The 14,328-nt window shown below is 37.2% G+C and overlaps 1 protein-coding gene across 5 annotated transcripts in view; it reads right to left on the reverse strand.

Moving 5' to 3' along the window:
* Positions 1 to 14,328, reverse strand: part of JMJD1C (jumonji domain containing 1C) — a 90,484-nt gene that overhangs the window by 2,797 nt on the left and 73,359 nt on the right. For all 5 annotated transcript variants that reach the window (XM_047072837.1, XM_047072836.1, XM_047072835.1 and 2 more), the window contains 6 exons: positions 13,664 to 13,832; positions 13,015 to 13,105; positions 11,881 to 12,011; positions 11,375 to 11,497; positions 8,296 to 8,435; positions 6,385 to 6,561 (listed from right to left, as the gene is read on the reverse strand). In XM_047072837.1, coding sequence (XP_046928793.1) covers positions 6,385 to 6,561; positions 8,296 to 8,435; positions 11,375 to 11,497; positions 11,881 to 12,011; positions 13,015 to 13,105; positions 13,664 to 13,832 — 831 coding nt within the window. The remainder of the gene's footprint in view (positions 1 to 6,384; positions 6,562 to 8,295; positions 8,436 to 11,374; positions 11,498 to 11,880; positions 12,012 to 13,014; positions 13,106 to 13,663; positions 13,833 to 14,328) is intronic.

Raw genomic sequence — 14,328 nt, forward strand, 5'->3', positions numbered from 1 at the left:
TGCTGAAGGCTGGAGTCATCTATATTTTTTGTGACTTTTCAACACTATTTCTGTTAAGACTGTATTATTCCTTGTTGGGTGTGATCACTGAAGTCGCTGTTCCATTATCTGTGGTCAGGCAGTGACCTGCCAGAGATTTTCTAAATGCCCCAAATCAGCTGTCCTTTTCTTTACTGAGCAGTCCCCTGGTTGATATAAATTTGGATTAAATTCCAGAGTTCTGAATAAGTTGATTCTGTTGGTTTTACCAGTTTATGGTTGTTTTAAAATCATTTTTAGGACCATGACATTTATTATTGCTTATAAATACTATTATGTTTTCTGGGCTCCTGGGTGGCTCAGTTGGTTAAGGATCTGATTTCGGCTTGGGTCATGATCTCACAGTTCGTGAGTTAGAGCCCCACATCTGTGATAGCAAAGAACCTGCTTGGGATTCTGTCTCCCTCTCTTTGCCCCTCCCCTACTCGTGTTCACTCACTCTCTCAAAAAATAAACTAAAAAAAAAATGCTGTTATGTTTTCTAATGACCTCAACCTGATACATTTTACATAAAGGCTTACAGTTAGTGTGAAGAGTCAAGAACACATTTGAACTCTTCGTTCCACTTATTAATTCTGGGCCATCTTTGAGTCAAATTTCTCACCTTCTTGACAAACTGTCTTATTCATACTTGCCTTCAGGACCAATTATAATCATCAACAGGTAATGTTAAAAATGTGTAACTCTTTGTGTTCACAGGTTATTATCTTGCCACTGATTGCCATATACACAAGTGATTTGTGAGAACTTCAGAGTGAAAGATTTCGCCAAAGTCCTTTTAGCATTATGAATGCAGAGAATTCACAAGTAGCAATATTATAAACTCACTATAAATGGCCAAACACAATCAATGAAGATAAATAGTTAAGGACAAACTTATCACTGAAGATTTTGTGACTTTTTTTTTAATAAAGTTTTTTTTTATTTTGAGAGAGAAAGTGAGTGCACATGTATGAGCAGCAGAGGGGCAGAGAGAGGGAGAAAGAGAAGGGAGAGAGAATCCTAAGCAGACAGAGCCCAACATAGGGCTTGATCTCAAGAACTGTAAGATCATGACCTGAACTGAAATCAAGAGTCAGATACTTAACCAACGGAGCCACCCAACACCCCTGTGGCTTTAAAAAAGGGGAAAAAAAGGGGGTTTCTTTTAAAATAAAGGCCACGATGAACATCAGGGTACTAGAGCTAAGACCAAGGAAATCCTGGAGGTGAAGGTCCACATGCCCCATCTAATGATATATCAGACTTTCACAGATTCAGTCATGTTTGCCAGAGAAGATAAGCCGGCAACTAACTGAAGAGGGAAGTTCTTTTTTTTTTTTTTTAATTTTTTTAAATTTATTTATTTTTGAGAAACAAAGTGAGACAAAGTGTGAGCAGGGGAGGGGCAGAGAGAGGAGAGGGGCAGAGAGAGAAAGAGACACAGAATCTGAAACAGGCTCCAGGCTCTGAGCAAGCGGTCAGCACAGAGCCTGATGCAGGGCTCGAACCCACAAACTGTGAGATCATGACCTGAGCTGGAGTCGGATGCTCAACCGACTGAGCCACCAGGTGCCCTGAGTAGTTAATACATATGGAGAGTTGTGGCAATGATACTTTCCCTCAGCTAGGCCTCTCAAAGTGCTCACTGATGACAAACCAAAGAATACAATGGATCACTGGGTCAAAGCCATGTTTTGATAGATGCCCTGGATTTGCAAGGGCTTCTTATCTGCCTGGTTTTCAAGGCGTGGTCCTCAGAGAGTACCATCAGCATCACCTGGGAACTCGTTAGAAATGCAAAATTTCAGGTCCCCCCTTGGACCCACTGAATCAGAAATTCTAGGGGTGGGGTCTAGCAATCTGTGTTTGATTAAGCCCTTGAGGAAATTCTGATGTATTTTTAAAGCACAAGAACCACTAATTAGAGTTTGGGTTTATTTTAAGGGCTACCTGTAGTCTGTTGGAAGTGAAGTCATCAACGAAAAGTTTTCAGGACCTCTAAGGACTAAATGAGTTGTAAATGGTAATACATCTCAAATCCAAGTTAATATGGTGAATGGTTTTTTTTCCTTTTAATTTTCTCTCAAAACCACGTTATCGTCAGTTGTGAGTCATGTACAGCACCCTTTCAACAGAGTACAAATAACCATGCTGTCATTATCACACCACATAAGGAAAAGAAGACAGAAATTGTTGTGCTTATAGCTGGCGATTCTATGCCAAAATCTGCCGCGGAGCTGTCCTAGAGCACTCAGCGAGCTAGTGGCGAAGCTCAGAATAGAATCTGCCAGTCTAGGTTATCCATGCAGTTTCAGTGTACCGGAGTGGGAATATCTTTTATACTCTAGAAATCTACGATGAAATTTGCTCTCTAGAATCTAAATGATATTTCTACCTAGCTCAAAAGAGAGCATGTTTTTCTATGTACTTATGTGTACAGTCATAATTGGAGTTATATTCTAACCTAAGTAAACTTTCTGAAGTGGCCAGAGAAGACACATACAGAATGAGGCTAAAATTGACACGTTTGTACAAAGAGCACAATATATATAAATTGTGGAAAGTCATAACTTTGTTTTCATCTGTACTTGTGTGAAAATATGTTGTATATGAGAACATATTTTCAAGCTGTCAGGACTTACAAATATTTAAATGTATTATCCTAAACATGGGAGACAGCAATGAAAAACAGAAAGCTCTGTCCTCAAGAACCTTCTATTCCAGTGGGGATTAAAAGAAAATAAACAAATTAAGTAAATTATGAATAATATTAGAAGGTGATGATCAAAATGGAGGAAAATAAAGCAGGGGAGATGACAGGGAACTGGGAGACACAATTTGCAGTTTAAAACTAGGGTGAGTGGGATGCCTGGGTGGCTCAGTTGGTTAAGCGACCGACTTCAGCCCAGGTCATTTTCTCACGGTCTCTGGGTTCGTGCCCCGTGTTGGGCTCTTTGCTGGCAGTTCAGAGTCTAGAGCCTGGAGCCTACTTCGGATTCTGTGTCTCCCTCTCTCTCTGCCCCTCCCCTGTTTGCTCTTTGTCTCTGTCTCTCTCAAGTAATAAACATTTTTTAAAAATTAAAAAAAAACCAACTAGGGTGAGGAAGGTGACATTTGAGCAAATAAAGCCTGTAAAGAATGTTAAGAAGGAAGTCTTACAACAGATATCTGAAAAAAGAATTCCAGGCCAAAGGATTAGCAAGTACAAAGGCCCTGGGGTACAAACACGTATGGTGTATGTGAAAACCATAGCAATGGCAGGCAGGGTGGTCAGAGAGAAGTAAGGAGGAGAGAAGTAGGGGAGGAAGGCAGTGAAATTGTGTTTATGTGTGTGTGTGCGCGTGTGTGTATACATGAGAGCATGGACAGGATACAAATAAAGATCATTTGTGGCCTGGGGAAGCTTTGAGTGGAGTGTTATATGAACAAAACTTTTTAACAGTATCACTCTGCCTAGTATTTTGAGAAAACATGGTTTTTTCCCCCCCAAAAAGCAGCAGCAGAGAGACATGTACATAGCATAGAATCTCTGTGGTAACACTGGTTACCTTTGAAGGAGAGGAGCTGGGGGCAAAGGTGAGAAAAAGACTGAATTTTTACTGTGAACCCTTTGTACTGTTTGAATTCTTAAAAATCATATAAACGTATTACATTTCAACATAAAAATTATTTGAAAATAGTCCTTTCAACAGATAATAGAACTGATATGTCCATATGCAAACAAAAAACAAAAAACCTCGGTCCAATACTTTGCACTATGTACAAAAATTAACTAAAAACTAGTCACAGACCTAAATTTAAGACTAACAACAATAAAGCTTATAGAAGAAAACGTATAAGAACATATTTGTGATCTTGGGCTACACAAAAATTTTGGAATGACAACAATAATAAAAGTATGATACATAAAAGAAAAAAACTGATCACCTGAACTTCATCAAAATTAAAACACTTCTCTTTAGAAGACACCATTAAGGGGGTGCCTGGGTGGATCAGTAGGTTAAGCATCTGACTTCAGCCTAGGTCATGATCTCGCCATTACTGAGTTCGAGCCCTGAGTCGAACTTGGTTGCTGACAGCTCAGAGCCTAGAGCCTGTTTCAGATTCTGTGTCTCCCTCTCTCTCTCTGCCCCTTCCCCACTCACACTCTATCTCTCTCAAAAATAAACATTAAAAAATTTTTTAAAAAAGAAAAAGAAAAAAAAAACCCAACTGCGAAAATGTACAAAATATTTGAACACACATTTACCAAAATGGATATAAAGATGATAGCAAATAAGCACATGAAAAGATGCTAAACATACCTGGTTATTAAGAAAATGTAAATTAAAAGTACGAGATACCAATGCACATGTATTCAAACGCTTGCAAACAAAACTGACAATAAATACTGACTTATCACTGTCCCCAGATGGAAACCACCCAAATATTCTTTAATTGGTAAGTGGATTAAAAAAAAAAACAAAACCATTATATTTATACAAAGAACAACTACCCAGCAATCAAAAGAAACCAAATACTGATACACACAACATGGATAAATATCAAATGTATTACATGTTGAGTAAGAGAAGTCAGATTCTAAGGGCGACATATCATAGGACATTCTAATACAGGCAGAACTATAGGAGGAAACAAGTGGTTGCTGGAATGTCAGGTTGGAAAAGTTGACTAATAAGGGGCAGGAGGGAATTTTTAGGAGTCATGGAAGTGTTCACTATTTTGTTGTGTTGTTACCTCACTATATAGTTCTCAAAACTTACAGAATGCACATATATAAAATTATACCTTGATTTAAAAAACTACACTGTCCAGTTTTATTAACTTGAAGAAAGTAGATACTGGATAAAGTTAAATATGTAAGGATTTTCAGGGGAACTTGTTTCATATTATCAAAGAATTCTTTCTATTTACAAAAAGATTCACTGCACTATTCTCTTAAAAAGACTGCTTCATTGAGGATATTTTACTTTTTTGTTACTAATTAGCTCTTTTCTGATAAGAGACTAGAAGGCAAAAAAAAAAAAAAAAAAAAAGGGTATGTGGGGTGAATCCCATTTAAACTTTAACCATAGGGGCACCTGGGTGGCTCAGTCGGTTGAGTGACTCTTGGTTGCCGCTCAGGTCATGATCTCACAGCTAGTGGGTTCGAGCTTGGGATTCTCTCCCTCTCTCTCTCTGCTCCTCCCCTACTCACACTCTCTCAAAACAAATAAATGAATAAAAAACTTAAGAAAAATTAATGAAAAAATAAAGCTGAATCAAAAATGAAATAACTCTGATCACTGACCATGGGACAATAAAACAATTTAATATAAATAATGTATTAATTTAATCAACACATTTAATATATTTTTTCCTCCAGGAAGTTATTGTAGTGAAACAGGTGTATTATTATGTTTGTGTTTTACTATCATAAATGCCATTTGATAATTAAGAATGATAAATCTAACCCTGAGCTTGACATATTAATAAAAACTAAGTAACTATTATCATTTATGGAGTATTTGTGGTATTATATAACAATGTCACAACATTACACAGGCAGTTATTGCATATATATGGTTATACAAAATGTGGAAAATTTTCCATGTCTTATGTAAAAGTACACATATGAGATATGTATAATATCTCAATAACCAGGTGGTGGGAAAGGTGGCAAACCCACTCTGGGGCAAACTAGCTTTTTGGGTTCTTGGGTTTCCCCTACACACTTTGTTACTGTGAAGGCTAAGCTGGTCCACAGTAGCTCCAGTCTACAGGAATCCACTGTATGCTTTTAATACAATCCTCCAAGCCCACTATGCCATTTTGCCAAGTGCCACATAGTCAAGCCACAGAAGCAAAGATAAGGTGTTTTAGTTTCTAAATTTTGTGGATCAGTAGCTATGAAAATTACATACTTTCTTTGGAAACATTATCACTGTGTTAGCAACCTGACAAGGGGGGAGTTACACAAAAGCCTGAATTTTCGAACGGTCTAGTCAATACTTCATTCTGCTCAATTTGGTGCCTTAGAAAATGTGTGATCTCCTAAGTCTTATTAATAACTTAAGTGTTAAGTCTCACTACCAGGAACCGAATATATAGTATCTCATTTTCCCCTTAAAAAGACTTAAAAATTAGATTTACATCCACTAAACCAGAAACAATACAAAAATGGAAATCTGGCTCATGTTAAAATAATTTCAGTTCTCAAACCATTTAACTACGTCAGATCTCTTCAAGCACGGGAAAGCTATCTTGGTAATTTCTTAAGGAAAACAAACCGGTGCGGGTCATTCTCTTACTTACCAGAACAATTCCTTTTTCAAAATTGGTTCTTTCAGTAAATAGACGTGTTAGAAATAAGTTTGTACGCACCTGATGAAGTGCTCCTGCTGGTAAGACAATGGCATCACCGAGGAACTGAATGAGAGTGCAAGTTCTGACTCCATATTCCTCAAGCAGTCTTTGGCGGAGCTTTCTGTTCACATACCAGCTTTGGTCACGTATTGGATCATGTTCTGGTAGAACTTCAAGGCCTTGTTCTTTTGAAATCTGCAATATGGATTAAAATTAAAATATATACCTCAGTTTTAAGTAAGGGAAATGATAAATCCCGTTCAGTTAAATTTCAATTTTCTTTACAATAACCATCTCTTGTTCTAATAATCTTAACCATCTTTTGTTCTTAAAATCTTATGGAATGTGTGCACTTAAGGTAATAATATTCTACGACAATTTGAAAAGCCAAAGGACATTACAACAATATTGCACAAAGAGGTTCTGTTAGTAAAGCGAATCATACTACCACCTTTTAAAAAAAAAAAATGTCTTTATTTTGAGAAAGACAGAGAGTGAGTGAGTGTGGGGGAGGGGCAGAGAAAGAGAAAGGGAGAGAATCCCAAGCAGGCTCCACAGGGTCAGCACAGAGCCCTGAGGGGTTTGGGGTTTGATCTCCCAAACCATGAGATCATGACCTGAGCACAAATCAAGTGTCAAGACTCAGATGCTTAACTGGCCGAACCACCCAAGTACCCCTATACTATCACCTTCTCAGCTCCTCCTTGCCCCATGAAGATTCTATCCATTTGGTTTCTTTACTGTTATTTCAAGAGTACAGCACAGAGATTAGGGAAAGCTCAGTTTAGTAGCTTTTTTTCCAAGAGCCAAACCATCCATATGTATGGACTTCTTAAATACTTCCTGATCCTGATCTTTTTAGAAAGGTAAGTACAGGGGCGCCTGGGTGTCTCAGTCAGTTATGCGTCTGACTTCGGCTCAGGTCATGATCTCATGGCTCATGGGTTCCAGCCCACGTCAGGCTCTGTGCTGATGGCTCAGAGCCTGGAGCCTGCTTTGGATTTTGTGTCTCCCTCTCTCTCTGCCCCTCCCCCACTCATGCTTTGTCTGTGTCTCTCAAAAATAAATAAAAAACATTAAAAAATATATATGTACAAAGGTAAATACCTTTATATTACTAAACTTTTAATCTTTGAAAAACCAATTTCAAGGGACACTTTTACTAAAATAAAGATCCTACCTTCTTTAGATGTTTCTATGACATATTAGTTTTTCTATCCTGTACTTTTTACTACTTTTCACCAAGGGAAACATCTGCCTCATCAACAGATTAGTTCTTTACTATAAAGGAGATAGGGGAGCCCTAGCAACTGAGAAGAAGTTTGCCATTCAAATATCTCAACATGAAATGGGCTTTAAAAGGAGTAAGAGAAAGGAGTTTCTGACTTTCAACAGCAACAAGAAATCCTGTCCTCTTTTGAAGCAAAAATTATTTAATGATCTTATGTTGCTGAATGATAAATGAAGTTACATTAAAAATTTCTAGGGGCGCCTGGGTGGCCCAGTTGGTTAAGTGTTCGACTCTGGATTTCAGTTCAGGTCATGATCTCACAGTTCAGGAGTTCAAGCCCTGCACTGGGCTTTGTGCTGACAGTGTGGAACCTGCTTGGGATTCTCTCTCTCAAAATAAATAAATAAGTAAACACTTAAAAAAAAAAAAAAAAAAAAACAAGTCCTTGGGGCACCTGAGGGGCTCAGTCGGTTAAGTGACTAGTTCTTGATTTTGGCTCATGTCATGATCTCACAGTTTGTGAGATCGAGTCCCGTGTTGGGCTCCGCACTGACAGCAGGGAGCCTGCTTGGGATTCCCCCTCCCCCACTCACACTCATGCTCTCTCTCTCTCCTCTTTAAAAATAAATAAACTTAAAAAGAATTACTAAGTCCTTGCTCAAGGTGAAGAAGTAAACTATTCGTAACCTAAATTATACCTTTTGAAGAAATTCCCTTATCTTGTCAATGTCTTTCCCTGCATAAATATGCCACAGAGCACCAGGTATCTCACTTGAGTCCTTCAATCGTTTTCTTAAAACATCATCCAAATCTTCTTCCTCAAATTTCTTGAGTACTCCTGAAACATAGGAGAACATTTTCAAATTAGTCAATAAAGAGCACCAGGGAGCCAAGTGTCCTAGAACTGACCTATGAGAGCAGCACAGTGCCTGACTAGATAGGACTCTTAAGAGAGGAGGTACACACACAGTTATAATGTTACAAAACAGAAAACACTGACCCTAAGGAGGGGGAGAGTAACAGTAACTTTCCCAGATCATTTGTTTTCTGAAAACCAAAGAACAAGGATAAAACACTGAGGGGCTTCTACCTCAAACTTCACCAACTTTCTTCCTGTCCTAAGGGGGTGGTCCTAACAATTGATTTGTACTCATACAGCATTTCATAACTGACTGAAGACTTTCATGACCACTGCTAACTACTTAGTAAGGTAGGCAAGGATCATAATCTCTATTTTAGGCTTGAGCAAATAGGTTCAGTTGGGGGGGGGGGGGGGGAGTTTGTTCATTACCATGACATGACTACTAAATGGCCAAGCAAAATGTCTTAAAATTCCTGGGAGATCTCATATGTACATATCTGTAATTAAATGCAAATGCTTCATGTGCTGTGGTTTTGAGGCAACATCAGGCCATTCTTCTAAAATGATGACAAACTAAAAACTGAACATCTATATGCATGTACAGAAAAAGGAACAACTAACTGGTTATCTCTGAGTGAAGCATAGGAACGTATACTTTTACAAATTCCTGATTTAACTACAGTGAACATTTAAAAGAAATGTTCTTTTGAGAGAAAAAGAAATTTATTGCTTGATACAAAGAACACCTCAGATATTTCCTAATTTGTAACAGTAAATTCTTTTTTATGCTTAAAAACTGGTTGCAAGGATTTCTTTACTTAGACATGAATGTGTACCAGGCACTGTCCTTAGAATGTTGGGACAATAGAGTTAAAGAAAGACCCAGTCAAGACCTCACAGAGTAAAAGAAGGGATTAATAAATGTAGGCGAATAAACAAGAACACCACACTGAGGTCAATGCAATCAGGAGTATAAAAGGTACACAAAACTGGTTCAGTTCTCAAATGTTGTATATTAACAAAAATATAAATTGGCAACCTCAGAATGATTTCTCAATTTTTTCCCATTAAACCTCACTGTTCCATGAATTAAAAAAAAAAGGAGGAGGGGGATTATTGGGGTAGAGAAAGCTTATCTTTTTTAATAAAGGCCTCTAGGGGGAGACAACTATATGAAGGAATATGCCCAGGAGGAGATAGGAGGCAGGAGAGCCATTACAGGTGGAGGAAAAAGCATATGCTTTCAGTAGGTCAGTATTTCTTGATGTGTTTTAAGCATTAACCCTAAACATTCCTTTTTAAAAAAACACTCCTTTTTTGGGGATCATCTATAAAGAGTGGCAAAAGCTTCAGATAAAGACAGCCAAAGGATTAAAATGGATGTTTTCTCAAAAGACCAAATACTATGCTACAAATGAGGGATTGAAGTTGTGCAAGAATAAAGATAAATAACAGTCTCAGCATTTAAGGACATGAAAGACTAGTTAAAGAGAAATGCAGGTATAACCTCTGTATTGGAAAATAAATGCTAGAGGGGTTGATTTGAATGAAGTACAATGAGGTACAAGAGTTAATTAACTACGTAGCATCAGAGGCTTTAAAAAGAACAGTAATCTGAACCATAAGTCACACATTTCTGTATTAGAGCTAAGACTATAACCCAAGTATGCCCAACTCAAATCCTGGAGGGGGTGGCGGGGGGGCTCGGTGGCAAAGAGTTTTTATCTATTATAATCAAGGGTCAATCTAAGAAGCTAAAAAAGAGTGTAAAAAGGATTTTCTAGTTTTGGGGGAATTTAGGTTGTGTTTTATGGAAGCTGTCAAATACACAGAAAAACAGAGTGAATACTACAAATGAACCCCCGTTTTAAGCACCTAGTCACTAAGTTTAGATACATCCTTGGCTCCAGATACAGAACTGGTGAAGTATGCGGTAGGTGGGTAATGTGTAGAATTTCACATGAAGTAAATGCAAACCAGGAAAGATAAAAAATAAATAAATAAAATTCTCGGACCCTAGAAAAGCCTGTGATTCCATAAGGTGTTAAGAACTAGGGGACTAGTACTATAGAAGCCAAAGGCAGCATTTGAAGAAGATGCAGTGAGTAACAGTGCCATTTATTACAGAGGGTAAGTATTAAGACCAGAAAGAAACCACTAAAACCACTTACACTGTGAATGTTGTGAGGGCCGCAGCAATAGTAATTTCAGTAGGGCAGCAGGTATAAGGCCAACCCGCACTGAGCTGAAATGTGAATGGCAGTTGACAGGGACAGCAAAGAATCTGCTATGAGGGCAGGAGTGATAGGATGGCAGTGAGGAAGACAAGATTTGAAGGACGTTTCCTTTTGATAAAGAAGAAATAGTCTAGAGTGTACTCCTACTCCAAAGAAAATAAACCAGTCAAGAGGGAAAGTATAAAGAAGAGGACAGCAGGTGGAACAAGGTTTCAGAAAGAAATCCAGAGGATGGAACCTAAAACCTATACACTGGGTAGAGAGCTTATTTCTACTTGGGAGAAAAGATTCCTTCCCTGATAGCAGAGAGGAAAAAATGAAGAATGCTTGAGGCACAAACCACATCTTATTCATCTTCAGACACCCAGTGCTCAGTTTCTAATATCCAATAAATGTTTGTAAGTGAGCCTAATGGTTTATTTTCACAAACAGAACATTTAAAGATAGCAAAGGTCAAGTAATAATACTCATTTTTAAAACTAAAATTCCTATTATATCAAAAAAAGACAGGCAAATCAACCACTCTTAAAGTAATAAAGATTAGAATATCTCTCTATCTACTGCAATTCTTTTTGCAATCTTTGCTGTTTACTGAGAGGCTGACATTCTGGACAATAAGTCCTAGTGTGTGTGGTTATTTAACTGTCATCCCAAAGACCACTATTCAAGTTTCTTTACCTGCTTTTGAAAGAATGCCATTTCCTTTTGCTATGCCAACATAGACTAGAATGTTTACAACATCAGAGACTTCAACATGGAGATTTGTTGTTCCTATGTCATGATCTTTAGCAGCAGCTACACCTGTGTATAAAAAAAAAACTTTTACTTGACCGAACACATATCCTAAATATTCTCCCCAAAACTGGCTCTATGAGGAACATTTGTTAATTGTAATTTGAGCTATAGTCTCCTTGTTTCAAAACCTGCTTCCCAAAAGCCACAATGCAAGAAATTCCCATAAAAATCAAATTAATAGAAAATGTAAATATTTTGCAAGGAATTCATAAGTACTTAACTATATTGGCTATTAATTTCCAATATACTATTTGATAGGAAAAAAAGATTTCAATGGATTACTAGAAAACAGATTTAGTAGTACCTAAAAGTAATTTGACAATTATCTTTGGACAGAAGTTAAAATTTCATATAATTCCAAATTCATGGAAATGTAAATATATACCTACCATAGGCACTGCACAACCTGGGTCCCAGATCAGGGCGCACAAAAAATCCTGGCAAATGAGAGGCCAAGTTGAATTTTCCTTCTGGATTACAATATTCTGGCAATGGCAGGCTTTTTAAAAGATCTTCATACCTGAAGAATAATAACACTGACTTGAACACAGATTTACATTCTTTTCTTAAAATTTCTAATGTTTACATTTTTTGAGAGAGAGAGACAGAGTGCAAATAGGAGAGGGGCAGAGAGAGGGAGACACAGAATCTGAAGCAGGCTCCAGGCTCTGAGCTATCAGCACAGAGCACAACGCGGGGCTCAACGTGGGGCTCAACCTCACAAACCGTGAGATCAAAACTTGAGCAAAGTTGACAAACTAACTGAGCAACCCAGGTGCCCCTACAGATTTACATTCTTCAGTGCTTTCATAATTTTCAAGTTGTTCAAAAGTTAATACAACCTTTCTCTAAGGACTTTGACAGGTAACACTTTCCTTGACCTCATTCAGTTAAAATTTTTTTTAAACATCTGAGAAAGAGGGCACCCCTGACCTCATTCAGTTTAAATGAATGCGTAACACAAGGGCAAGCAAGCATCAAACAGAAGTGACAATGACTAAAATTGCAGTTCTGCTTCTCTAGTCTTAGAAAATTAAAAGCATGAATGGGTGCCTGGGTGTCTCAATCAGTTAAGTGTCAGACTCTTGATTTCAGCTCAGGTCATGATCTTGTGGTTTGTGGGATCAGGCCCTGCATGGTGTTCTGCACTGACAGCATGAGCCTACTTGGGATTCTCTCTCTCCCTCTCTCTGTACCCCTCTCCCGCTCTTGCTCGGTCTCTCAAAATAGACACGTAGATAGATAGATGGATAGGCAGACAGATAAATACGTACATACATAAAGCACCGACAGAATGGAGGTCCCAAAAAGAATTCCATGTCCTTTGACATTAGCATTCTTTCCTTTACTTCCTAACATAAAGACTTTATCCTGCTGAGGCTACAGAGATTGGGTTTTGCTTTTAATTGGCAAAGAAAATGCCTACAGGTCAAATATACAGTTCCTTATCCTACTTCTGGGGATAATCTCAGCTCAATTTCAAAAACCCAGGTGTTAAAAAAAACAAGTTTTAAAATCTATACCTTGCTGGCATCATAGTCTTGAAGTCTTCTCCTGAAGGGCAATCTTTCAATTTTAAAACAACTGTTTCTCCACTTTTCATTTTTTGCCGTTCTATAAAGAATGCAATTTATTACTAAAAGATAATCTCTGCCTTTTCATTGTTATTAATGTTTGGAGAGGAAGGAAGAGATGTAAAATGAATGATTCAATTGTACAGTAGGTATTTAATGAATGCTTGCTCATTGCCTTTAATTTCTTATGTACTTACATAGTTTTAGGAATTTTATTCCTTAAGTATATAGGTACTTATAATAGTGCAAAAATATTCTTTAAAAATTTTTACAATTGTTATTGAAATCAGTCTTACATTTTTACTTTTAATTTCTAAGTGTTTTACATACATAACTCTCAAAGGTTTATGGGGTTGCCAAAAATACTCGCCATATAAGGAAACACGGTATGAATAACTTATGTATGGTCAAAGGAAATTAGGGGTGGAGCCAGGAATAAGACTCAGTCTCTTGTTTCTAAGTATTTGTTTCTTTTTTTATTAGCCAAAGTAATATAGAAGTTTCAAAGATTAAAAATCTGTTTAAGTCATATTTGCAATTTATCATTATTGGAGGAGTAGGTTTCAGAAAACAGTAAAACAAACAAAAAACAACATACTTGAAACTTCTTCAAAACCATCCCAGAATTCCTTAACATTGGCATTTGAAATAATGCTGTCTTTGCAGTTCAAGAGATCAGCTTGGTGGTCTCCAAAATCAAGACTAATTGACTCCGCCTTCCACAAGCTAATGTTCATTTTCTTATGCACACCAGAAACCACTGCAGGCTTATAAATAGATAGATCAATAAATAAGTTAAAAGGTATATAAGGACACTCAAAATTTGATTTTATATGCACATACAACAAATGGATAACAGCTTAAGTTTCAGGACTAATGACAAACTGTGAGAATAAAAGAGACTATTAAAAATAGTCCCTGACCTGGAAAGATGTTTACAATATACTGTCAAAGAGAAAAGATAACGGGAGAATGCCATATAAAGTACACTGCCATTTTTGAAAATTAAAATGTGTAGTAATTTTTAGGAAAGAAGTCCAAAAAGCTATACTAAAAATTTTTGTTCTGGGCAGTATAAATATGGATTTTTGGTTGCTTTATCTATAGACTAATTTTTGAAGATAGAACACATTTGTATGTATCTAACATACATAATAAGATTTTACAATAAAATACATACAGTCATTGAGATTAAAACATAATTTGTATCACTTAAAACACACAGGAGGTTCTTTACCTCCACAAGGATCATGATAAATAAAA

This window comes from Lynx rufus, unplaced genomic scaffold (assembly GCF_022079265.1).
Source record: "Lynx rufus isolate CCGP_SWC_20201006 ecotype Redwood Valley unplaced genomic scaffold, mLynRuf1.p SCAF_11, whole genome shotgun sequence".
NCBI lineage: Eukaryota > Metazoa > Chordata > Mammalia > Carnivora > Felidae > Lynx > Lynx rufus.